We start from the raw sequence: 24,331 nt of genomic DNA on the forward strand, positions 1-24,331 counted from the left end.
AAAAGACTTTACTGAGACTTCTTGTCAACAGCTCAGGTGATGGAAACAATACCCCCCTCACATTCTGCCTCTCCACAACTTCCTCCAAGTTCAAGAGGTGCCCATGGAGTGATGGGAAGGAGATTAACAGACCCCTATAGCAACTGGCTCCGACACAAGATGCAGAGGTAGGTGGACCACAGGTTCACAGGGAGAGAGAAGTTGTTAAGGTCTCACCAGCCCAAATAAAAGCCAGAAAGGTAGCAGCAGGCTTTGGACGAGAGTAGAGAATGAAGCTGAATAGGGAAGAGTCAGATCTGCTCTGGAGTTAGAAGAATTGTGTAATTAATTCTACCCAGGTGGACTTTCATCTCCTCAAATTTCACACAACAGGACAGAAAACTTGATGTGCAGGTTTTGTTTTATCTGGGTAAAAACACGTGAGTGAGAAGACAGCATCCTGGCTCTGAAGTTCACCTAACATATCAGATGCCATTTTATTAAACCAATTTCAAGAAATAGTATTGTTCTTCCCAAGCACAAATTAGCCCTTGAGTGTTTAGAGAGAAGACCCGAAAGTCAATGGCTCTGGCTCCCTAGCTAACTGCAAGGAGATCCTATATGCAGAAGCAATTAACTGCACATATAAATTATCTCAGTTCCAAGCCGAGCATCCCACCATGCTGGTGAGATCTCTCGCTCAGCTGCTGCACACTGTGGGGCTCTGCCGAGGATGGGACCCACCGAGGCAAAGTGAATGAAAGCAGAATGAAGGTGACTGGTTTCTTGATGTCTGGAGCCTCTTGACAGTACGTTCTGTTTGCTCAAGGCTGGGAGGTCTGGGAAAAGTGAAGATGGGCTTTCATATTTTAATACATGTAGACAAATATCCAGCCATGCATAGGTGCATCTGTTGGCACATAGATATGGTTACAGCAACCAGGGAAAGGCCTTCTTCACCTGGAACTGGAAGCGGCTGTCATTCAAAGTTCTGACAGAAGCTATGGCCACATTTTAAAACTTACCAAAAGAAAAAAAAAATAACAACTTACAAAGATACCACCTGGCAGATGTTAATGCTTTAAGACCTTAATGTTGTCTAATGATGTCACAGAGACACTGGGGACCTGGGCACAGTATGGCCATGGGAGCACGACAAGGGAGCATCCTTTCGAATAGTAGTCACATGAGGATAGCCTTCCTTAGTCATTCACACCAATTAGTGGCCCAGAGCTCTAGCCCAGTAACCCCAACCGGAGCAATATGGCCTCCCAGGAGGTATTATTGTTTCCAGAGATCTGAGGTCTTTTTTAAAAAGACCCTCAATTAGTGACATGTTATGAGGAGAGCCAAAGACCCAGTAATGTCATGCTTGGCACAGCTTTAGAGTGGAGGAAGGTCGGCTGATGGGGTAGTGGTGCGAGCACTGGGCCTGTTGGTGGAGCTTTGAGCTCCCTCAGTGACAGTTGGGACTGCTCAGTTAGTGTACTCTGATGGCGATGTGTAAAACACTCAGGTCTGGAAAGCACGAAGCCAGCAGTGGGTAAATGAATGAGGTGATGCCTGAGCTCACTGACTACAGCAATGACCTGGGTTGGAGTATAAGTTGACATCCATGAACTAAGGACCTGAATATTCCTCCATTCTTTCTCTGTTTGAAATAAATGGTCTCCTCCTTGGCTCTTCAACAACTTCCCAGGAGTTTGGAAGTACAAATTCCTGAATCTCAGCCCAGAGATTCTATTCCCACAGATAACGGGATATACTCGGGAGTCTATGTGTGCTCCAGGGGATCCCAGCACAGCAAACACAAGGAGCCATGTTTGTACATAAAGGCTCAAGCTCTCTCATTCCCATGTATCATTAGCAATCACAGAACTGGTTGTGCCTCAGATGAGGAGACTGAGTAACCAGCATGCCCCTGGCTTCCACAACGACTTGTTTCTGTATCACAGGCTAGTGACAGACTTCTCCCTCCCAGTCAACCCCACACAGTCCTTTTGGCAAACACACGTGTCACACCAACTCAACTCAGCAAATGTTTATTGGGCACCTACAGTAGTCAAGGCACAAGTACCAGGGGCTATGGGCACGATGAGGAAGGCTAGCTCTCACCCTCGAGAGGCTTATAGTCTATGAGGGAGATGGATACACTCACAGAAATATAAGGTAGAATGAGGTGAGCTCTGTGCCTGAGGTAAAAATGGCGGGAAAGCAGGGCACAGAGATAGTCAAACATCACCTCAGGTGATTGACCAGAGTGGCCTTTCAACCAGTCCTGGCCAAGCTGGTACAGTTCACACAGGAGGGACAGGAGGGAGGATGCTTCAGGCACAGGAAGCAAGCGTTCAGACCCAGGAAATCTGTCTGCCTTGAGTGGAAGGTGAAAGGTTATCAGGAGTCAACTGGAGGCAGGGAGGAAGGCCAAATGCTAGAGGCTGTCTTTAGAATACGGGGTCATTGGACTTCATTCTGTAGGCAATGGGGAGCCACTGATTTTGAGCTAGTGAGGGCTCAGCCTCACTTCCTGAATTCCAAGCGCACTTCTGTTAACAGCACAGGGTTGACTTTAGCTCTAGCTTACTCTTGTTAACTTTATGGGCTCTCGTCTCCTCTATGTCTTAAAGCAGAAGCCAGCTCGGGTCTTAGGGCCACGCATACTTTCCAAGACTGCACAAAGCTAAGAAGCAGCAGCCTAAATAGACAACATTTAAGCTCTCTTCAATACCATGCACTGACTCCACTGACTCCAGAAAAAAGGAAAGGAGACTTCCCAGAACGGCTTGAGAGTAAGGGGCAGGGCAGCGAGGGTACTTAGACAAAGCTGACTTTGCAACCTCAGCATGGCGAGGATCAGTGAACTCAGAGAAAGCAGGAGAACTACAGGAAATGGTGAGAGACACACGTAGTAGCATCAGCATCACCTAGACTAAACCACTTTTCGGGAGGCTTTTGGGCATCACCATGCGCCCACCTCCCACTCAGGCCTCTGGGTGAAGAGACCCTGCAGCTCAACTCCCTGGAATCAGCAATGAGGCTGCTATGCACACGGGGGGGGGGGGGGGGGGGGGGGGCGGGGGAGGGAGAGAGAGAGAGAGAGAGAGAGAGAGAGACAGAGACAGAGACAGAGACAGAGACAGAGACAGAGACAGAGACAGAGACAGAGACAGAGACAGAGAGCTCTCTGCTGGCAGCGGTTCCTGGGATCCCACCTAACTATGCAATGAAGACGGGGAATGGCGCCCAGCTCCCCCTGGTCCGCCCCAGCCTGGGAGGGGATGTGAGGCCACCGCCGTCCAGGTGGACACAGCAATGCTGGTCAGTGAAGGTTCCCCCAAGACCTCCACACCAGCTGAAGCGGTTGCTTGGGTGGGGAGCAGAGAGGAAGGTGAAGTGACAGCGGGGTTCCCGAGGAGAAACGTTCCTGAGGTGCTGGCGTGCACCTCTGAGCCGGATGCCACAGGGCCCCCACCGCCATTGCTGATGGTCCACAGGCACGGATAGGGGCTGCAGAAATGGAGAGTTAGGAATCGGTGATGATACTTCAGCAATGAAACACTACCAACAAGCACACATACATTGCCGAGGGCAGCGATATTCCTGAGAGGACTTCTGGCAGTGACTGTGTCTCTGTCTCTGCAGAAATCCAAGAGTCCCAGTGAAATATAGACATAGTGAATAAGAAAGAAAAAAAAATGGCCTAGATTCTGGTGCTGACCCTGCTGGTAATAAGTTACCAATTTCAAACAGCGTTTCATCTCTCTGAGACTCCCTCACAACTGACTAAGATAGCTAAAACTGCGAATGGAAGGGACTTGAACTGTGGCCAGGGCAGGGAATGTATGATAGACTAGCAGGACACTGCCTCCAGAAGCCCTTGGCTATGACTCTTCTGCCACCATTAGCTCTGTGACCTTGGTCAAATTACTTCCTATCTCTGAGTCCCACCTTCTACATCCTCAAAAATTGAAGAAGCAATTCCGCATACCACGGAGATTGTTGTAAAGGCTACATTTAAAGGCAAATACGCAATGCCAAGCCCACTGTACTCCGTACATGGGGTTTTCTGTCAGACTTACATCCCAGAGCCTCGCCTCTCAACTCTGCTCCCTGGTCCAAAGCCTGGAGAGATGGACCAATTACATCACCGTCCCAACCCATAAATGATGTAGCCATAAAATAAAGAAGAGTATATGGCCTAACAGGGGCTTTCCCTCCACCCTTTCTCCAACAGCAAAAGACCCACCCTTCATCACCTTTGTTTCCCATTAGCTTAATGTCAGAACAGTGATTTAAACTGATACATCCTGGAAGCAATGCACAGAGTCCTCAAAGATAAGGAAACCTCCAAGTCCCCCTGTGAGGGGGTCCTAGAGCTGCTCTTACCTGGGCCCTGGGTTGATTGGCCCATTGGTGTGGGGTACAGACAGGATGCTGGCATGGGGAGTGGAGGATAAGGAAGTCCAGCTGTCAGGCCCCGAGAAAACTTGCAGGTTGTTGCTTGAGCTTTCTATCAAGTTCACTTTGGGGAAATAACAACAGTTCCGTTAACAGAACATGTAAAGACAGTGACCAGTGACTTTATGTCAAGGCAAAATATAACTGCAGCTTATGCCACAAGCATAACAGTTTGTTGGCAGCTTCTGAGGTACACAGACAAAATAGGAGGCTGTGTTTAGTGAATGCTAACTACGGCCCAGGTGCCACTCACAGTTTATAACCTTCCCAAACACCTCACCTCCATCACTTTCTCCACAAGGCTGGGGGAGGGAGGCCACTTTGCCCTGTGCAATGCAGACTGGCCTGACTCTGTTCATGTTCACTGCCCTTCAAGAACGGACCATAATAAACAAAGCCCAAGGGATGCCAAAGCCTCTGTTCTCCTTAGAGATCCCAGAGATTTGAACTTTTCAAGAGAAAAGCACTGCACAGCTTCATCTGTGTGTAAATTACATAAACATTGGATTCGGAGAAGCAGAGGCTGGATAGAAGTACCAGGGGAGGGGAGACACGGAATGGGTCAGTCCAGAAATCTAACACACCACATGTGGACTAAAATTACTGTTGTGTGGTGGGCTGAGGGTGTGGCTCAATTGGAAAAGTTCTTACCTAGCTTGAGTAAAGCCCAAGATTTGATCCCCCAGTACTGCGTAAACTAGACACGACAGTATGCTGTTGTAGTCCCAGCACTTGAAGATGGAGGAAGGAGGCTCAGAAGTTCAAGGTCAGCCTTGGCTACATACTTCAAGGTCATCCTAGGCTATGTGAAGCACTGTCTCAGAAATTAATAATTAATAATAATAATAATAATGTAATTATGTCCTGAAACTTTACTAAGAGAAGTGTGTGTGTGTGTGTGTGTGTGTGTGTGTGTTACAGATGAAAAGAACTCCATCTTCAGGTACTTCTTTTACCAGCTGTGTACCCACCACTGCCATGCCCAAGGGTTTAATTAGTAGAACCACACACCTGAGGGAGAATGGTTTCTATGCATGTAGGCAGAAGGGTAGGGAGCCTGCCGATGTCCTCGGAGGCCAGGGTAGTGCTCACAGCCGTGGTGTGTGTGGGCAGCAGGCAGAGGCAAAGGGGTGGCATACTGGTAATTGGTGTTTCCTGCAGTGCACACGCCATCGGGATTGGAAAAGATCCAGCCTCCCACTAGAATAGACAAGAAGAAAACAGAGATTTCCATGCCAAAATCAGATGGCAGAAGTCTTTCTGGCTTAATTAAAGTAAACATTGGTTTAGGAACCATTAGATATGTGTGTAAGTCACTGACTAGGGCTGTTCAACGTGGTTACACAGAGTGGTAAAGGTCCCTTTCTTTTCTACCTAGTGGGAAAATGATGCCTTCCAGCGGGAGCCTGCGAACAGGCGAACAGAATTCTGAGAGCACGGAAAATGAACAGGAGCTAACTCTGCACAACAAACTTTTTACTGATTTTTTTTGAAGCCTGCAGAACTCATCTTTGATATGGTTGATGAAGATTCTGACCAGAATACCCTACTTCACGTGGGTTGCTAAGCAAAACAGATTTAGCAATGTCGGTGCTGAGACAAGAAGCCTTCTTAGCTGAAATGAGAAATGGACACCGGACAATAGACAGGGCCCCAGCTGCTCCTTGAGCAATGGCTGAAGATCGTCACCTAGACCTCAGTCATGTGAAGTTGGATATGAGAGCCCGCTCTTCTGCTTGAAATGTTGTGGAAGTAAACAAAGTGTGCTCCTGTTGCCTTAAGCTCACGTCAAACAGGTGGGTTTAACTGTTCCCAATCCCTTTGTCCTCGTCACTAACTCTACCTGGTAAGGGAGCTCAAAATAGCCCACCCTGAAATGTGCATTTTTATTATGTTCTGAGGTAGCTACTCAAGGACCTTCTACTTAAGAAGAACTCTAAAAACTGTCCTTGTGGGGAGATCCACGTGTAAAGTCAGCAGCAATAGAGAACCACGCTTCCCCAGGGCTCCCCCTGACTGGCCTTATCTAGAGCTGCCTAAAAGACTTTCACGGGACCTCACAGGCTCCTCAGAAGGTTGGGGGGGTGGGGGAGACCTGACCTCCAAAATAGGACTGCTTGCTCTCTTCAGCCTTGCATAATGTGACATCATACCCCTGGCCCCGCCCACAGAAGCCTGGAGGCTCTCTCTCTGTAACCTCACATACTATTTAACCTTCAACCATGTAGCCCTTTCTTCTAGTCTCAGATTTTCTCTGTAGCTCTCATGCTCCTGCTTGTGTGCAATCTGTATGCTTTGCCTCTGTTTACCAGTCTTCTTAGACTAAAATTGTAGACATTTCAGAAAAGTCATTTAAAACTTCTCTACATTGATTAAGAGGATCGGTATTCAGGTGTCTACTAGGCAAAACCAAACCAGAGTGCCCCACTCCCAACACCAAGACCATTTAGTTTGCCCCATAATGTCTACACCTCAGATGTTTGCTGGGAATATTACAGCTCATGAATATTGAGAAGGTGTGCTCTACACTGACCCTAACCTAAACAAGAAATCATTTGACCGACATCCCTTCAGAAGGCCTTCCTGCTGGGTCCTCTGCAAGATTCTATGGACACAGCTGCACAGAAGATGCCTTGCAGTTTGGAGCTGGGAGAGGGTGAAGAATTCCATGGTTTTCATATGGCAGCAGGAGTCATTCTCTGCAATCCTCTAGCACCTGAATTATAGACTGTGTCAGCCAGAAGAACTCGGACCACTGAATCAACTAAGCAGGGCATATCTGGGCTCACAGAGAATAAAGCAGCAAGCACTGGGCCTGTATAGGTCTGCACCAGGTCTTCTGCAGATATATATATATATATGTATGTTAGCTCAGTATTTTTGTGGAGCTCCTAACAGTGGAAGTCTCTGACCCTTCTGCCTGCTCTTGGGACTTTTTTCCTCCTATTGGGTTGCCTTGTCCAGGTCAATATGAACTATTGTATCTTGTTTTGTTGTGTTGGTTGTTGTCTCTTAAAGGCCTGCTCCTTTTTGAAGGGAAATGCAGAGGGGGTGGATCTGGGGGAAAGACGGAGGCAAAAGGGGGCTTGCAGGAGTGGAGAAAGGGGAAAATGTGGTCAGAGTGTAGTGTATAAGAGAAAAATCTATTTTCAACTTTAAAAAAAAAAGAGTGTGTCAGAAGGTGAACTTTACTCCCATGTCTCTGCCCTTGGGTTGTCATTGTCGCTTCAGAAGCCTGGCTTTGCCACAGGCCTCCGGTGTGCCGGGGCATGGATAAAGCACTACCACCAGGAATGTCAGTGCTACCTCAGAATCCCAGGTGTGATGGCCAAGCTCTCCCTGCCCTCCCATCAGCTCAGCCAAGTCCTAACACTCCAGACCACAGCCTGCTGAGGCACCTCACTGTTTCTGGGCACCTGTTATGGAGCTCTTTCTTATAGGAGACCTAGAGAGCATAGCATTTGTTACTTCCATTCAAGGCTCCTACCTAAGGTTTGCTTGGGCCTCTTCAGCCTACATATGTGGCTTCTCTATGAGAACTCTGGAAAGGACATAAACTTGCCCCGGAGTGGGAGAGAGAATCTATGGGACGAATCTCACTGGAACTTACACAGCCAAGACAGTAAAATGAACAAGAAAGGAGATAACTCCCATGTGACCCCGAGTGTCCCCCACATACTGTCCACTCCACTCACGGTGAGAATAGGTCACATGCTGGCTCTCAGAGACTGCCTCTGGAATATCCTTGAGGTGGTTTCTGAAAGAGTAACAAAAGGCATGGTGTCAGTTACAGCCCAGCATAAAGCACTGTAAACCTGTCTGCAGGGGGCGATAAACTTCCTGAAGTAAGAGCAGTCAAGGCTATTACCCTTCCCAAGTTCACCTTCCTGGAAGCACTGATGCATCATCGTAACCATGGCAACCCCACTTTTCCTTTCCTGTCATTCTTGCAGCCATCACTTTACACTGACTTGATTGGTTTCATGATTCTTTTACATGCCAGACAAGATTCAGGCAGTAATAACAGCAGCTAGGCTCTGCACAGGGCTTTGGGACAATTTCATAGGTGATAGAGTAGACCCACCATTGCCCCTCTGTGGGAAACACTACACATTTCTTCTTTCTTCCTTCCTTTTCTTTCTTCTTTCTTTTTTTTCCCCCCTGGTTGTCCTGGAACTCCCTCTGTAGACCAGGCTGGCCTCAAACTCACAGAGATCCTCCTGCCTCTGCCTCCCAAGTGCTGGGACTGAAGGTGTGCACCACCGCCCAGCAGGTTTCAGAACTCTTTTCATCATAGCTGTCTATTTCGATCTAGATTTTGTCACATCCTGGATCCACTTGTTCTTTAGGACTTCTGCTATGTGAAAAACATATCCAAGTATGTCCTTCACAGCACCAAAATGTCCTCAAATATTGAACAGAACAGACTCCTGTGGCATAGCATTTAAAATGGCCATCGTTTAAAATGATAACCTTTAAAGGAAAAAGGAGAGATTAGACATTAAAAATAATAAGTGGGTTCTGGAGAGATAGCTCAGAGGTTAAGAGTAATGCCTCCTCTTCCGAAGGTTCTGAGTTCAATTCCCAGCAACCACATGGTGGCTCACAATGATCAACAATGAGATCTGGCACCCTCTGCTGGCCTGTAGGCATCCATGCAGACAGAATGCTGTATACATAATAAATAAATCTTTAAAATAGTGGAAAATTTTGAAGCTTGGCCAGTAAAATTGGAACAATTCAAAAGTGATTCTAGCTGTACGGCAGGCAGGAGCCATCTGTAGAATCATGAACTGGGGGTGTTGCTCTATTTCATTTTATCCTTCCATGGAAAGGAAAGGTGGGAAGTTAGCAAGACATTCACCCAATCACCAGTCATGCCCCAGAAAGTCTCTAACTCGTCTCCTCACAGTTGAGAAGTAGGAGCTTCCCACTGTTTTTTAACCTTTTCTTGCACTAAAGATAACTTTTTTTCTAAACAAACAAACAAAGGAACGCCAGATGTGGTGCTATACGCCTATAGTCCCGTTACTCAGGGGCAGAGGCAGCAGAGTGGGCACTATGACGTCATAAAGAGATCCCATCTAAGCAAAAGAGGGAATTATTAGAACCATAGTCCTGGGTTGGAGATTATAGCCATTGGTAGAAGCTTGTGTAGGATGCACAGTGTTCAAGCTTCAATCCCAGCCTCACATACATGAAGCATGGTGGGACGTGCCTGTAAAGCCAGCACTTGGCAAACGGAGGATCAGAATTCATCCTCAGATACACAGAGAGTTCAAAGCCAGCCTGGTCTACCTGAGATCATGCCTCAAAAATAAAATAAAATAAAATAAAATAAAATAAAATAAAATAAAATAAAATAAAGCAGGGGACAGGAGAGGAGGGGGGAATGGGTCATGCCTTTAATCCCACCTGATGATCACCAGGGCCCTTCCTGGGAAACAAAGCACTGCAGATTCTAGAAATCATCCCCCAAGGGACCAAGTTAAAGCAGCCAGAAGTTACCAACTCAGGAGTCAGAGGCAGGTGGATCTCTGTGAGTTTAAAGCCAGCCTGGTCTACAGAGTGAGTTCCAGGACAGCCAGAGCTACACAGAGAAAACCTGTCTTGAAAATAAAATAAAATAAAATAAAATAAAATAAAATAAAATAAAATAAAATAGCAGTATACATATTCTTAAAAGTTGGGGGAAGTGCAGAGTAAATTATTTAAAATCTAAATCACATTTTAAGGTGGTTATGTTACATTCAATAATTCACAGTAAAACAAAGATGATAAAATACTGCCAGCTGTGGGCGCTCCTGGACCTAAAGGACCTGCTGTAGGAACAACCACCTGTGACTTGGTTTGAATTTTGTTGAGTTTGTTCGCCTGAGCATTGCAGCATATTTCCAGCGAAGGCAAGGCAAGCGCCAGCTTTGTTCAAAAAGCCTCTTGTCTGCAGAATTCAGCTGGCGAGATCTGACTGAAATCCCACTCACCTTTCCTTGGCATCCAAGAAGGCCTTGGCGAAAGGGTTGTACTTGATTTTGAGAGCTGTTATCTTGCAAAGACAAGAAGTGTTAGTGAGACCGTGCGATACAGACAGAGCCGTTGTCTCCCCCTGGGAACGTCTGTAAAGTCACAACTTCAACCCCATGTCTCAGAGATCAGGAGAGCCCCTCAGTGCTAACAGACTGCTCTCCCTTTTCCTTTCCTTGTTTTCATTCTTACCCAAGAATCCCTGAGCCCAGCCATAAAGGATTCCCTTTCCTACCACAGACTGGGGAGCACAGGGCGGGTAATTCCCACCTTGCTTACACTGTTCAGTTCAGCATCAAGTCCCTTGTTCTCCTGTAACCCACTTACCCACCAGGCCATGTAAATACAAAGTCACATCATCTGTTCCCATCCACCGTCCCTGTACATAATCAAAATCCATTCAGTCGGTGAACAGGACAGAGTGCTGTGACAACCATTATACGTATCTCTCTGTTAATACATAGTGTTTACAATGATATGGAAATATTAGACTCTTATAAAGAACAGGGGAAAATGCAAAACTTTACAGTTCTGAGTCTGCGTTTTCTCTCATCTGTCATAATGATCAAGACAGAGACATACCGAAAGACAGCCAGAGACAAAGGCAGAGCTAGAGAAAGAGCTGGAAGCAGAGACAGTTTCTGTGTTCATCTCCCACCAACTGGTATATAAGGGTTCTGAGAATGACGGCAATACCTGTATTGTTCATTGCAGTGTTTCTAGCATCTGTGATAAGCGCCAGCATGTGCTGATATCCAGCAAATACTTTTTAAAGTATTGAACAAAATATTGATGTCTGCAAGAGCCTATGACTCACTGGGTGAGGGAAGAAAAGTAAGTATAAAAGTCCAGCTCTTTCTAAAAAAAAAGGAGAGAGGTGCAGTGTCGGGAGTGGAGCAGCTGTCCCCGTGTTTCTCTTGGGTTAAGCCTGGAAAGGTTGGATGGAAGTGAGGGAGCCCCATACCTGCTTAACAACCAGGGAAACCTGTGGGAGGTAGGAGGCTCTGAGCTTAGGTTTTACATAGCTTCATCTCCAGGGGATGTGTTCAAATTCAAGGAGTGGCTAAGTCAGACTGAAGGCTGCTTGCTAAAAGGGTTATCATTGCCAGCCAGCTGGTTCAGAGAGAACTGTCTAGCACCTATGGCCAGGAAAAGTTTCTGAGTATTTCCCAAATCAGGACTGACACGAGCTAGTGCTAAGAGCAGGCAGCAGAGAGGTGGACAGGCAAACAGGGACACTTCCCAGAGACACAAAAGCCACACTGTCTCCCTTCAGCCCAGACTCCACCCAGAGAGAAGTGGAGAAAAGGCTGGCTGCGAGACTGTGGGTGTTACCTTGAAAGACAGCAGCAATGGAGAGTGTCTGCTCTGTTGGTCCACTGCCAGGTTTCCGCCCAGAGCCTGGGCCACTTTATAAAACGGCAGCTACATACTCTCTGCACACTTGCCGTGAACTAGGTCTGCAACATCATTTCACCTACAGAAACCAAGATGCCAGTTTCCTACCTGATGATCACCAGGGCCCTTCCTGGGAAACAAAGCACTGCAGATTCTAGAAATCGTCCCCCAAGGGGCCAAGTTAAAGCAGCCAGAAGTTACCTACCAGATTACCAAGGAGAAAGGGGCCGATTCTATGTGATGGCCTTTTGAGGGGACAGACTTGGCATATTTATCCAAGTCTTCAACATACATCCTTCATGTGGAGCACTCCTGTCTCTAGGTTCACTACACAAGCAAATTATGATAGATTACCTAGTGTGCTCACTGCAGCATAATATATACTAGAAAAATGAAACAACTGAAGTTCTGCTGGGGGCAGGAGGCCATTTACATGAAATGTCATAGATCTGGAAGTGTTATAAGAAAAAAGAGATATGCCTGACTGTAATTTTATAGAAAGAGATCCACTATAGACTATAGAGTTGTTTAAGGAGGAAAGAAAAGAAACTTCCAAACTAATGTTTACAAGATAAGCCAATTTATGTGAAGAAATCTCTATATAAAATCTCTATGAAGAAATCTCTATACATATCATAGCAAATGGTGTGGGGGGGACGGGGGGGGGGAAGGCAGCACTTTAATGATGGCCGTTATAGCCTCCATAAAGAATGTGCTTCCAAAAGCAAAAAATAATTCATTCTGCCTTTTACCTCTTATTTTTACCTTGCATACTCTGTGCTATCCATCACTGTGTGCTTTTTAAATAAACCTATATTATCTTTCATGTTCAAGCTTAATCAAAAAGAATCCAGTGCTACCCGGTTGTTCCTGGTAATTCTCAGGACTAACAGCCCCTGGAGAACAGGAAGGACTCAGCGTGGGTTCACTGAGAGGCCAGACTTGGAATTCTAAAAACTCTGTCAATGTTCGAGTCCGTAAGAAAGAAAAAACCTGACTGTGCTCAGAGAGAAAAAACTGACAAGCAGACAGACAGCCTCGAAAAAAACACAGGACACAGGTGTCAACCCCACAACCTCCAGAACAGAAAGGAGAAGCTGCCTACCACCCTGCCTGTCCACACTCCTCTCACACAGGTCGGCAAAACAGAGTCCAGTTTTCTGGTATGACTCAGCAGTTTTTCAGTATCTATGCTGTCAAAGCAAGTGCATGACTCAGCAGTTTTATAGCACTATACAACTGTGTTTTATTGGCTCGAGAAGAGGCTGCTTTTGGTGGGCTGCTATAGTTTGGATCTCGAGGGTGTCTCAAAGGCCCATGTGTGAAGGCTCAGCACCCCTGGGAGCTGGTGAAATGTTGAGGAGATAAGACTTAGTCAGAGGAGTTCAGATCACTGAGACATACCCTTGGAAAGAATTTGGGGAGTTTTTTCCCCCATAACAGTAAAAGGGGCAGTTAGACCTCTACTGAAGCTTCCAGAACAGTAAGACAAGGTAAGCCTTCTCTGTAGTCTTCTATACCTGTAGTAGACAGAAAGCCGACAAACATCTGGGCCTTTGGCAAACAGACAGGCAGAAGAGCCTGTACACGCACCTCACTGCTCAGCCTTAGCACTGACTTGAGCGTCAGAATCCTCACAACTCTAAATTCTATTCAACCTTGTTTGCAATAAAAAGATTCCTCACCAATTCTGACATGTTCTTCTGCTGTGTAACATTCCCATGCATCGATACACCTGGGGAGGGGCCCCAGATCTGTGCACAGGTATAGGCACACACACATACACACACACTCGTGTGCACAGATACACACGCTCATTTACCTCCTCATTCTGATAGGCGGTCACAGCGATGAACTGAGTCTCGGGAAATGAGCAGTTCATGACCATTCGATGGGCACCTCCAACTCGCACTATGTGAACCTGAGGTTCATATTTATGCAGAGAATTCAGCATTATCTGTTTAATGGGAGGAAAAAATGTTTTAAAAAGCAAAGCTAAGCTCGGTGTATCACAGTTGATCGGCTAGTCAGCACCTCCCAAGCTCAACATCCCACCCAGACTAGGGACACACACACACACACACACACACACACACACACACACACGAAAGCCTACGTCAGATGAATAGGGAGATGTTTTTCAGATACTCCCTACAAGCACTGCAATGATGCTCACACTGGAATCAGAAGGAGACAGCCCAGGAAAAGCTGTTCTTACCGTCTTCTTTATCTACCTAAATCCAGGCTTCCATTTTCTTGGTTCCTCTGTGTTCAGCAGCATGAATATGTACATTTCAATCCATTCAGATATATATTTGCTCATGTATGAAGAATCCTAGTAACTGGAAATGTTAACTGTACCTACAGGCTAAGGAGATCTGACGCCAGAGGGTTATACTAAATTTACTCTTCATGATTTAAATGAGAGGCTATTGAAAGCCTCATGCTGTGAGATCTAACAGGGCAGGAACAACTAACCTTCAAGTTTCCATTTTAATAAAGAACATTCTGGCTCACACAAAGCCCAGGATTACATCACTTCTGCCTCCTAAACTATGAACTCCCAAGGTCCCTGCCACTTAGCACCAAGAGAAAGGAGAAAGCACAGGCTCAGCACAAACAAAGCCAAATATGAGGGCTGGGGAGAGGTCCAGGTCCCATCTCCCTCAAACCTCTCACAGTCTGCATTTTATAAAGTAACTGACAGTCTAACCCAGGGAGCTGGCTTTGCAACCTGCCTCAGAAATGGAGGGGAAGGCTTCACATCATGTTTGCTCTAATTGGAGATTTTAAATAAAACCTTCCTTATTTAAGGTTTGTTTGGATTATTTTTTTTCTCTGAAAAAAAAAAACCCACAAAGCTGATTCAATATTCTATTGATAATTATCATAATGCCCAAGCAGAAGAAGTAATTATTTCATTTAGGAGCAGCTTTTTATTAAGGTATTTGTGTGTTGCCAACATGCCACTTACACCAAAAAAAAAGGAGGGGTGGGGGGAGAGAAAAACAAAACCCCGGTACCCACAAACATCTCCCTCCCTGGGCTGGGTAAAAAGCACCACACACAAGACAAAACGGAAAAGAGCCCAATGATTAAGTAAACTAGTGCACTCTCATTCTCTTAACATCGGGAAGTCCATTAAAAACTGAAGCACCAATTAAGAGCTGTTTATTCCTGTTTACATTTGGACTCCAGGAAATAACCGGCTTCTGTGGGCAAAGAGGCTGGTGAGGACCTCTCTAATTGCCTAAATGCACCCTTGATATTTCTTGATTGGTGTGTGGGGAGGCCACTCGTACCTGCCCACCTCCATTGAGCTTGTTGGTCAGCTTCACTTTGCTGAAGGAGATGGGAGCTTTCATCCAGTGAGCCCCAAAGTTGGGAGAGTCAGGGTGAATGTAGACACAGCTGTGGCTAGAGACCTCTGGCTTGCCTGCAGGGACCCATTCACCATTGACATACTTCCAGCGGTGACTATCGGTCGGGACGAAATCCAACAGGAGGGAGTACATGGCATTGGGGTCCAGTCCTGTGACACTAATCTTCAGAACTGGGAACATCCGTCTGAAAGAAGTCAGAAACAGACACAAAGTGATCTTAGAGGACCCCGTCCCCTCCTGGCCCCAGAGGCCTCTCACGTCTGAGGAGACCTTCCATGAAATGCTCTGGAAGAGAAGCTGCATAGACAGCAGCTGAAACCACTATGTTACCTGAGCTTCCTTTTAGGAACATGTTTGACTCTGGACTTTGACTAAAAAGCACTGTTCTGTGTGTTAAAATCTTCAGACCACCAGTCTGGTCATTTAGTACAGAAGGACAGACAGACAAGTGTGTCCTCAGATGCCACATTCTCAGATACAGCTTTCTCCCTCACATCCCAATGCTACAGACTTGCTCTCCCCAGACTCACATAGAGCCCTGGTTTCGAGTAAAGGGGATAGCGTGTGCATGGCTGCATGGTAAAGCCAGGGGAAACGGGGATGTCAGACGTTAGAGTTTCCTTCCTGCAGACTTCCCAGAGTTTCCCTGTGCCCATGCACAGGCTGAACAGGGAGCGGTGATGTGAATATGGATTCACCGATCCTTCTCCCCTCTAGCACAGTGCCACTGTTTGCATCTACCTAAGCATCTGACTTCTGATCCCATTGCTTTTTTCAGCACCCACAAAGAGAGACCACATAGCAGCCATCACTCCGTCCCCAGCTCTTTCTAGATATCCTGTAATCAGAGGGAGGTGCCTCTGGGCACCAGGGCCAGATTAGTGTCACAGATTCCTGCCAGCCAGGGGCACAGGTGATAATGCATGTATTTATAATGTCCAAAGTGACCCAAGGTAAGATTCTAGAACAGCAGCAGGACTGGCCAGCTGGAGGCCATGAGTCTAAGGGCAGATGTACTTGGCACATTCAGTGGGTATCGTAATAAACGCTTCCCAAGAATCAACTCACTGAGTTCCTGCAACTTTATAAAACTGCCCTGCTGCAACATGATCGTCAATAAATGAGACTAACTACATGCATCAAATAAAATGTTGATGTCTAGGAGAGAAAATGCACCAGATAATGTGCAACCCTCCCATATTCCTGGCTGAGAGTTGAGAGTTCCACCTCACTTCCCTTCTTGAGATAACTCCCCGTTCAGGTCACAGGAAGGCTGGTGATGTAACATCTTCCCTGTTCCAATTTCTTTTGCCTTTTTCCTTACTAGAATCAGTAGAAGGGAGTTTCTCCATTATTTTCTCTTGATATCAGATTGATAGTCCCCTTCTCTGTGAATTTTAATGTTTTCCATTATTTTAATAGTATTGGCCCAGTGTAGACAAGAGGAGTTACTGAATACAAGTGTCATTTACAAAGAAAGATAAATGTGGACATTAGATAAATGACATAGAGACCCATGAAGTCGTTCTAACAGCTGGGAAGGTTTGTTATTGATAGGAGGTATGGTTGCTCTGTCTTCTGGTCCCAATCTTCTCCTAAAGTGAGACATTTGGGGTTTGTTTTTGTTTTTTTCTACTTCATTTTACGTTATAAATACATGCACACGCGCGCGCACACACACACACACACACACACACACACACACACACGAATAAAGTGTGGTCAGTGGCAAAGTGAAGGGAGCAGTCACATTTGGGAGGCAGAGGCAGTTGGATCTCTATGAGTTCAAGACCAGTCTGGTCTATATAGTGAGTTCCAGGTCATCCAAGGCAACATAACCAGACCCTCTCTTATAGATAGATAGATAGATAGATAGATAGATAGATAGATAGATAGATAGATAGATAGGATGGATAGACAAATAACAGCACAAACATGACACACAATTGTCATTTTGTGAACTAAAGTACCACGAGGAATGTAGCATCAGTAAGTATCATGTTATTCTAAGTAAGAGAAAAAATCTGCAAAGTATATCTGTTCCCCCAAACACTCAGTACAGAACAATGCAACTGCTCAAGAAGACAGTGTGACATCAAACACAGGGAATCTTTGTATAGTTTTCACTTACTCTTAACAAGATAATTTAATGCATGGTCACTTTCCGGTGATAATTGTTACCACATGCACCCAGGGGTTAGAGTAAGTTACACTTCATTTAAGTCTTCCTTCTCCACAAGGAGATGTCACTATGCCCCTGTTTTAGTACAAAGACCTAAAGGTTCTAATAAGCCTATCAGCCAAGAGACTGAAAGAAAAAGCTGTATCTGCTGGGGCAAAGAGAAGGAAATCCCTCATAGGTCTTTCCATATAGGGCCCTACTCTTAGTCTCAAAGCTGTATTGTATGAAGAAGAAACTCATAATGCTATTTCTTCCTTCTTTCTAAATTCAGAGATAAACTTGATACTGTAAAGAAACCAAGACTGTACAAGTAGATACTCAGCATCACTAGCCATTTTTAAAGCATACAAGTAAGATGCCACTTCGTGCCTTCAAAGACAACCACAGTCGAAAGTGAGACAACAGAAAATGTTGGTGAGGACGGAGAGGGACCAGAGCTCCTCTCACAGCACTGTGGAGGGATTCGAATGGTACAGTCACTTTGGAAAATGGTCTGTCTAACTAAACATGGAATTACAAGTTAATCTGGAATTCCACTCCTTGGTATGTATGCAGGAAAAATGGAAACACATGACTATGGATATGTCAGAGCAGCATTTTTATAAAAACAGATCCACCGAATGATAAGTAGATGCAGAATACATTACATCCATTCCATAGGGTTTTATTTGGTCACAAAAGATCTGCAGTACTGCTGTGTGCTACAGTATACATGAACCTTGAAAACCCTGTGCTATGTGATAACACTTTCACAAAGAATCACATGACCAGAATAGCTAAATCTACAGAGACAGAAAGTAGACTAGTGGGCTGGTGATGACTAAAAGATATGGGGTTCCTTGGTTGGGCAAAGACAATGAAACTGTCCTAACACCAATTGTGGAGAGGGATCCTCAATTCTGTGAATTTGCTAAACCTACTGAACTGTGTGCCTTACGTGGATAAGTAATATGTTATATGAACCACATCACACAGTAATGCTGTTAATTAAAATGAAGAAGCGTGGAAGAAGGTCCTATGTGAAAAATGATCAAATGATCAACTGTTGTTTTATGCCCTTTGGTGTTCATTTGCCAAAAACTTTATAATTGTTCTTGGTTTTGAGATAGACATGTGAATGAACCAAATAACACGTAATTGTAATCGCTATTATGGCAATAAGGAATGGATAAATCTGTCAGCTTGCCAAAGGTCTTAGAACAGGACAAGGCCTCTCTGTTAGACAAGCTAATCTCTTTCCATCTCATCAGCCCTGTCTCCCTTTGTCTTGGCGTACTATGACCTTTGACACATCATCTAAATACCCTTAGTCATCGATCAGGGCAAGGCTTTGCTATCAGAGATAGAAACCACTTCTATCCAAAGTGACTTCTTGCTTCCACTTTCTCCTAAAGCTTGACTAAGCAGAGAAGGTCAAGAGTCTTTGAGGAGTTTAAAAGCCTATGGTGAATCAGCCTCTAACTCACAGATCCACCAGCACTTAAATCATTCTTGAAAGAAAGAGAGAGAGAGAGAGAGAGAGAGAGAGAGAGAGAGAGAGAGAGAGAAGATTGGAGAGGAAAGAAAGTGAGCAGCGTGTCCCTAAACACCATAACTGATAGGTCATGGGTGTTGAGCTCTACCTGCAAATCTGGCTTTGGTTTCACTGTGAAGCTAACTATCCAGTTTTTATTTTACCAACAGGGATTTTGGGAGATAGCCCTGCTGAAAGACTCTAGAAGGAGTGAGGGCTTCAGTGAGGGGAAGAGATGAGGCAGGCTTTGTAAGGAGGAGAAGAACAGAGGCAGGCCAAATCAACATTCAGGAGATCCTGATCAAAAACACCTTCCTCGTTCTGCTCACCAAACAATAACTGTCATCAGATGCTCACTAGAGCTGTCGGGGTTGAGGTGTGCGTGCATTCATGTGCATGCATGCTATATGGTTATGAAGCACATGGCACATGAATGTCAACACATGAAAGTAAGCAGGCATGAGCTCAGCTGCTGCTATCAATTCCGTATAAATCAGAGGGAAAGAGAGCAGTAGCATCCTGTTAGAAGCAGATCATGCAGATAGCCATGATATAATTCGTAATTGTAAAAAGTAGAGAAAGTAGTTCACGAGCTACACAGACACGGAGATGAACCTGCCTGAGGTGCAACCTTTGCCTCTTCCTCCTTTGTGCTGCCCTCACTGGACACCGCCAGCTGGAGGTGAGCACACACACACACACACACACACACACACACACACACACACTTAGCAACAAACTCTAACTCTGCATCCCTTGCCCTATTCATGGTGGTTAGTAGGTACCAGATATGTCAGAAAATGCCTCCGGTTCTTAAAATCTCTACAAGGCAATAATTGCATAATATATACATGAAGTACAGCACTTGCCTCCCAGACGAAAATGTTTAGAGATAAAGAAAACAATGTCATTGGGTCTGAACTCACAGACTACTGTCTCAGCTACTCCGGAGGCTGAGGCATGAGAAATGCCTCAAGGCTAACCTGGGGTTCCAAGGAAGTTCAAGCCCCACCTGGGCAACTTAGTGAGACCCTTCAAAAGAAGGCTGGGGATATAGCTCCATAGTATATCACCTGCCCAGTGTGTAAGCAGCACCCAGTACTGGAAAGAAATAAGGGAAGAAAGAAAAAGGAAGGAAGAGAGGGAGGAAGGAGAGAAGGAGGGAGTGAGGGAAGAAGGGAGGAAGGGAAGAAAAAAGAGGGGAGAAGGAAAGAAGAAAGGGGAGAAGGAGGGAGGAGGGAAGGAAAGAGCTACAAGAGATTTAATTGAGTTGCCTGTTTACTCGGAATTGAATTCTTTTCTCTCACCTAACACAAATTCCTAAGGGTGGAGGTGAAAGCATAGGCCAGCAATATTGTAGTTACTATTGCATCTGAATGGCTAAAGTGTGGGGGATGTTGTTGTTGTTGTTGTTGTTGTTGTTGTTGTTGTTGTTGTTGTTTAATTTGCAGTGGAAGCAAGGCAGACAGAGGAGAGAAGGTAGCCATGCAGGTGAGTACAAGTGGTCAGGGCTAGGCTCACTGATCTAAGAGAACGTTCTGGAAAACTCAAGCTGGTAATGCACAGGGCGGGTCGATAAAGCAGCTTTCCCTGGAGAAGGACAGCTGACCCACCTGCTGGGGAGACAGTGCAGAGGACAGGAATCTGGAGAAGAATGGGAAGAGACATGGGGGGGGGGGCAGGAAGGAAGAGGGGAATGAGAAGAAGAGAAGCTGGAAAGCTGTGGTCTGTGGTAAGGAAGTAAAAAGTAAGTCAACTAAAGTCTGAGTCTGAAAACCCAAGGAGAGAGACAGCAGACCCTGAGCAGGTTCCGTCGATACCCAACCCCGCAGTCCCTCCTTCTCTAAAGCATAAAGCATGCCCAATGCCTGGGGAAATTTTGACCCCAAAGGCTCAGCAGAGGTAGTTACAGAAAAAGATTTCATTCACAGCAAAGAGCCACCTTGGCCACAAGTGCACTGTTTACACACACACACACACACACATACACACACACACACACACACACACACATACACACACACAAAATCACATAATTAATAGGAATGACATTAAGCACAAGTAACTTTAAACTTTAAATACTGAGGTTTAAAAAAAAAGCTGAGGTTTAAAAAAAAAGCAGGTTAAGAAACACTCTTTTCAAGTGGCAAAGGTACACTCTGCTGTAATTCACTCTCAGTTTGGATTTTGTAAAGCCTCTGGGAATCCTATTGCCTTCATTAAAATACTTGAACCATATCTTCGTCTATTGCTTGTACTCATTCGGATTGTCATACAGAGCCACTTTGATGGCCAAATAATGGAATGTCCCCGTGTGGTTAGGCAGTAACCCAGCACATGCGGAGTGCTCACCACACAACCAGCTGCGATTCACAAGTGCACCTGCACTCGTCTTTGAAAGGGACCAAATCCACTTGAGAATGCAAGGTAGTCTTTTGAAATTAAAAAGTACTCTTTATGGAGAAAAGAAATATGTAAAATTAAATTTTCAAATATTCAAAACAATAAAACATATAGTACACATATGGGAGCCTGTTTGGAAAGGAAAAAAAAAAATGTCACTTTTACAAAAGGTTGGTAGCTTCGCCACCGTAATTGCAGTTTATAAAATGTATGTGTTTACCTTATAATTTTGACTCACAACACAGTTTATTGTCATGCAACGGCTCCCATTGTCATAACCCTCCCAGCTGTGTGAGGGATAGCTCACTTTCGGTGTTGTATTTTATTCAGAATTAGAACGCTAAGACACCAGGAATTGAAGGCCTTTTCTCAAGGACAAAAGCCAGCCTCAGGTTCAGTGGGTTTCAACTTTTCTCTATAAGCAAAAATTTCTCTCAAGGTGTCAGAATAAGAATCCCGGCACAACCAACACTACTGAAAATGTCCTTCAGGGACTTTTGTGTCCATAGGTATCCAAAGATGTGTGAGCATGCAATGAAGAGTCTCTTTCAAAATATTTGCATCTCCTCTGCTAAGGGCAAGCTTTTAATGTTCCTTCAAAAGCCCCTTAACAGGCTAAGCTTCACAGAACCTGAGAAATACCAGCAGGGAGCGGTATCTGCAATTCCCACTCTTTGCAGGGAGAACAGAAAAAGAAAACTTCTCCTCTCTGAGACCGGATATTAGGGCTTCATTCCCTGTTGCTACGCCAGCTTTCTCATACTCATAACTATGAGAAATACACACTCGAAACTCAACCCTCTCCCTCAACACACACAAGGAAGCAGGCAGAGCTAGGCAATATGGCCCTTTCAATCCCAATCTTCAACTCAACAAAATTGTCTGACAGATTCGCTGTGCCTAAGAACAAACTATCCAGTCTCCAAATCAAATCAACTTTCACATTATATGAACAGGTCTGCTTCAGGGGACACAGTCAAAAATTAATACCGGTTTCTGACAGTTGAGTCCACTTCCCCAGCACACGGGGAGAGCTCCTCTGCCAAGTAATTCCCCATATAATACATGTGTGAGACAGGTGGCCTTCATCTTCCTCTGCTCTGATGATCTCAAAGAAAGTAAGTTGGCTGAGTGACAGCCAGCGGAGACTGTCTTTAAGATGTTCAGAGACTGCTGTATCTGTACGAAGAGTGGCGGCCTCTTTCCCTACTAAAAGGTGTCTTACCTTCCCGGCCGAGCGATGGCCAGTTCAAGTGGGCTGCAGTCAAACTCACCTGCCGTTCTTGGTCACGATCATTTCATTAGTGACTTCCTTGAATCTCTGCCAGAGGGGAGCATCCTCCAGGATGATCTGAAGTTGCTTCTCTGTAGGATCTCCCTTTTCCCTCCCTGCCTGAAGCTCACTTTCCACCACGTTAAGCAGGCGAGACACAGTGCCTTCGCCGGCCTTCTGTGTGGCCAGTTCGCTCATGGCCGTAGACCCTCTCAAACTTTGCTGAGAGCGGGTCCCACCTTCTTTGCCTCCAGCTCCTTCCTTCCCTCACTTGCTAGCTTGTCAACCCCGGCTGCTCAGTGTCTGGGAGTAGAATAAGATGGCTTGGCTCTTGCTTAAGCTTCCAGTGTGACACCCCTGAAAGTCTCCAAATTATACCACCAACCTGTTAAGCTTCGGTTGGGGAGCAGGGAGGAGAGGGGGGAGAGGTGGAGAAGAAAAAGCGCTCTCTTAATTACTCACTGGATCAGGTGGGAGTCAGCCTGGCTTTCCCATTGGCTGCCCTGCCTACAGTAGCCGTTTAAGAAGAGTACTCCATCCAAATTATCAGGCTTTTATCTTGTTGTACCTGAAGAGGTCTAATCGGTGTATTGAGGACCATTTTCCCGTTAATTAAAATTATTCCAGGCCTGGACTGCAACAACCAGCCAAATCATGTGTATAAATTGTGGCATGTGGCACCTATAGAAAAGGAGGCGCTGGCGGGGGGAGCAACAAACTTGCTGCCCGGGCGAGTTGTCCTGACAGTATAGTCAGCAGAACTCCCTCCACCGGGATCAAGCGACTTGAACAGACGCAGAAGCTCTGCAGACAAGAGGGGTCTATGCTGAAGGTCAAGGGCTCTGTGCCAAGATACAAGACCTGAGAATAAAGGAAGTTTTCCTGTGTGCTGTAGTCAAGGAACTGAAGTCAGGAGGGAAGAAAAACCTACAGACCTCTTTGCCCTAGGGGGCTCCTTTGTCATCTCCCCACTGACTGCACCCACCCACATTCACACCCTACTTACCTCAAAGGTCCTTTTCATTTTCAGCAAACAGGAGAGCTTTGAACTTTGATCTTCCTTCCTAGACTCCAGATCCCTAGTTTCTCTTATCTCAAGTCCTAGTGAAAGGAAGGGGGAAAGCAATTTGTACCCAATTATTCTAAGAAAAACCTGTGCCTCCTGAGTGAGAATTAACTTTTTACATCATTAGGCTGAGTGATGCTAACCCTTGGTCCAAATAGGCTTCCAGTTCTCTTTTTGGACAGCCGTGGCCAATGCTCTCCTTCCAGAACGAATCCCCCTATTTCCTGTGGATGCAATTAGTAGAAACATTTCCTTCTCCTAAAGATACAGCTCAGTGTGACTGGACGAGAAGGTAGAAACCATGAAGGAGACCACCAAGACAGCTGGAACACCCCAACCCCCAGGAGAGCCTAGGGTGCTGGTTTATCTTGTTATAAAAGAGAACAAGAATGTCAGAACAAAGGGGAAATGAAAGCAGAAAGCTTAGAGAGGAAAGTCCAGATGTAGAAGATGCCAAATACGGATTGAGTACCTACTAAGCGCTACACAGAAGTGATAGACGAGAAGTGGTATCTTCGTAGAATGACCAATCTGACAGGGGAAAGAAGCAACATGAAGTAGTTTGGTTATCAACCATAGTAACAAAACGAAGATTGTGCGAAAGGGCAAACTGGTGGAGGAAACTGTAAGGTGAGACGGGGGTGGGGAGGTA

The 24,331-nt window shown here is 45.5% G+C and overlaps 1 protein-coding gene across 1 annotated transcript; it reads right to left on the bottom strand.

Annotated features, from left to right (window-relative positions):
- Positions 1 to 3,086: 3,086 nt before the first annotated feature.
- Positions 3,087 to 22,811, bottom strand: Tbx19 (T-box transcription factor 19). The gene is made up of 8 exons (XM_034513491.2): positions 22,615 to 22,811; positions 15,162 to 15,426; positions 13,682 to 13,816; positions 10,422 to 10,483; positions 8,133 to 8,194; positions 5,449 to 5,637; positions 4,366 to 4,501; positions 3,087 to 3,486 (listed from the first exon to the last, which is right to left on the bottom strand). Exons 1-8 carry the CDS (start codon positions 22,809 to 22,811, stop codon positions 3,192 to 3,194), a joined length of 1,341 nt encoding a protein of 446 aa, XP_034369382.1. The 3' UTR covers positions 3,087 to 3,191.
- Positions 22,812 to 24,331: the final 1,520 nt, after the last annotated feature.

This window comes from Arvicanthis niloticus, chromosome 10, assembly GCF_011762505.2.
Source record: "Arvicanthis niloticus isolate mArvNil1 chromosome 10, mArvNil1.pat.X, whole genome shotgun sequence".
Lineage (NCBI taxonomy): Eukaryota > Metazoa > Chordata > Mammalia > Rodentia > Muridae > Arvicanthis > Arvicanthis niloticus.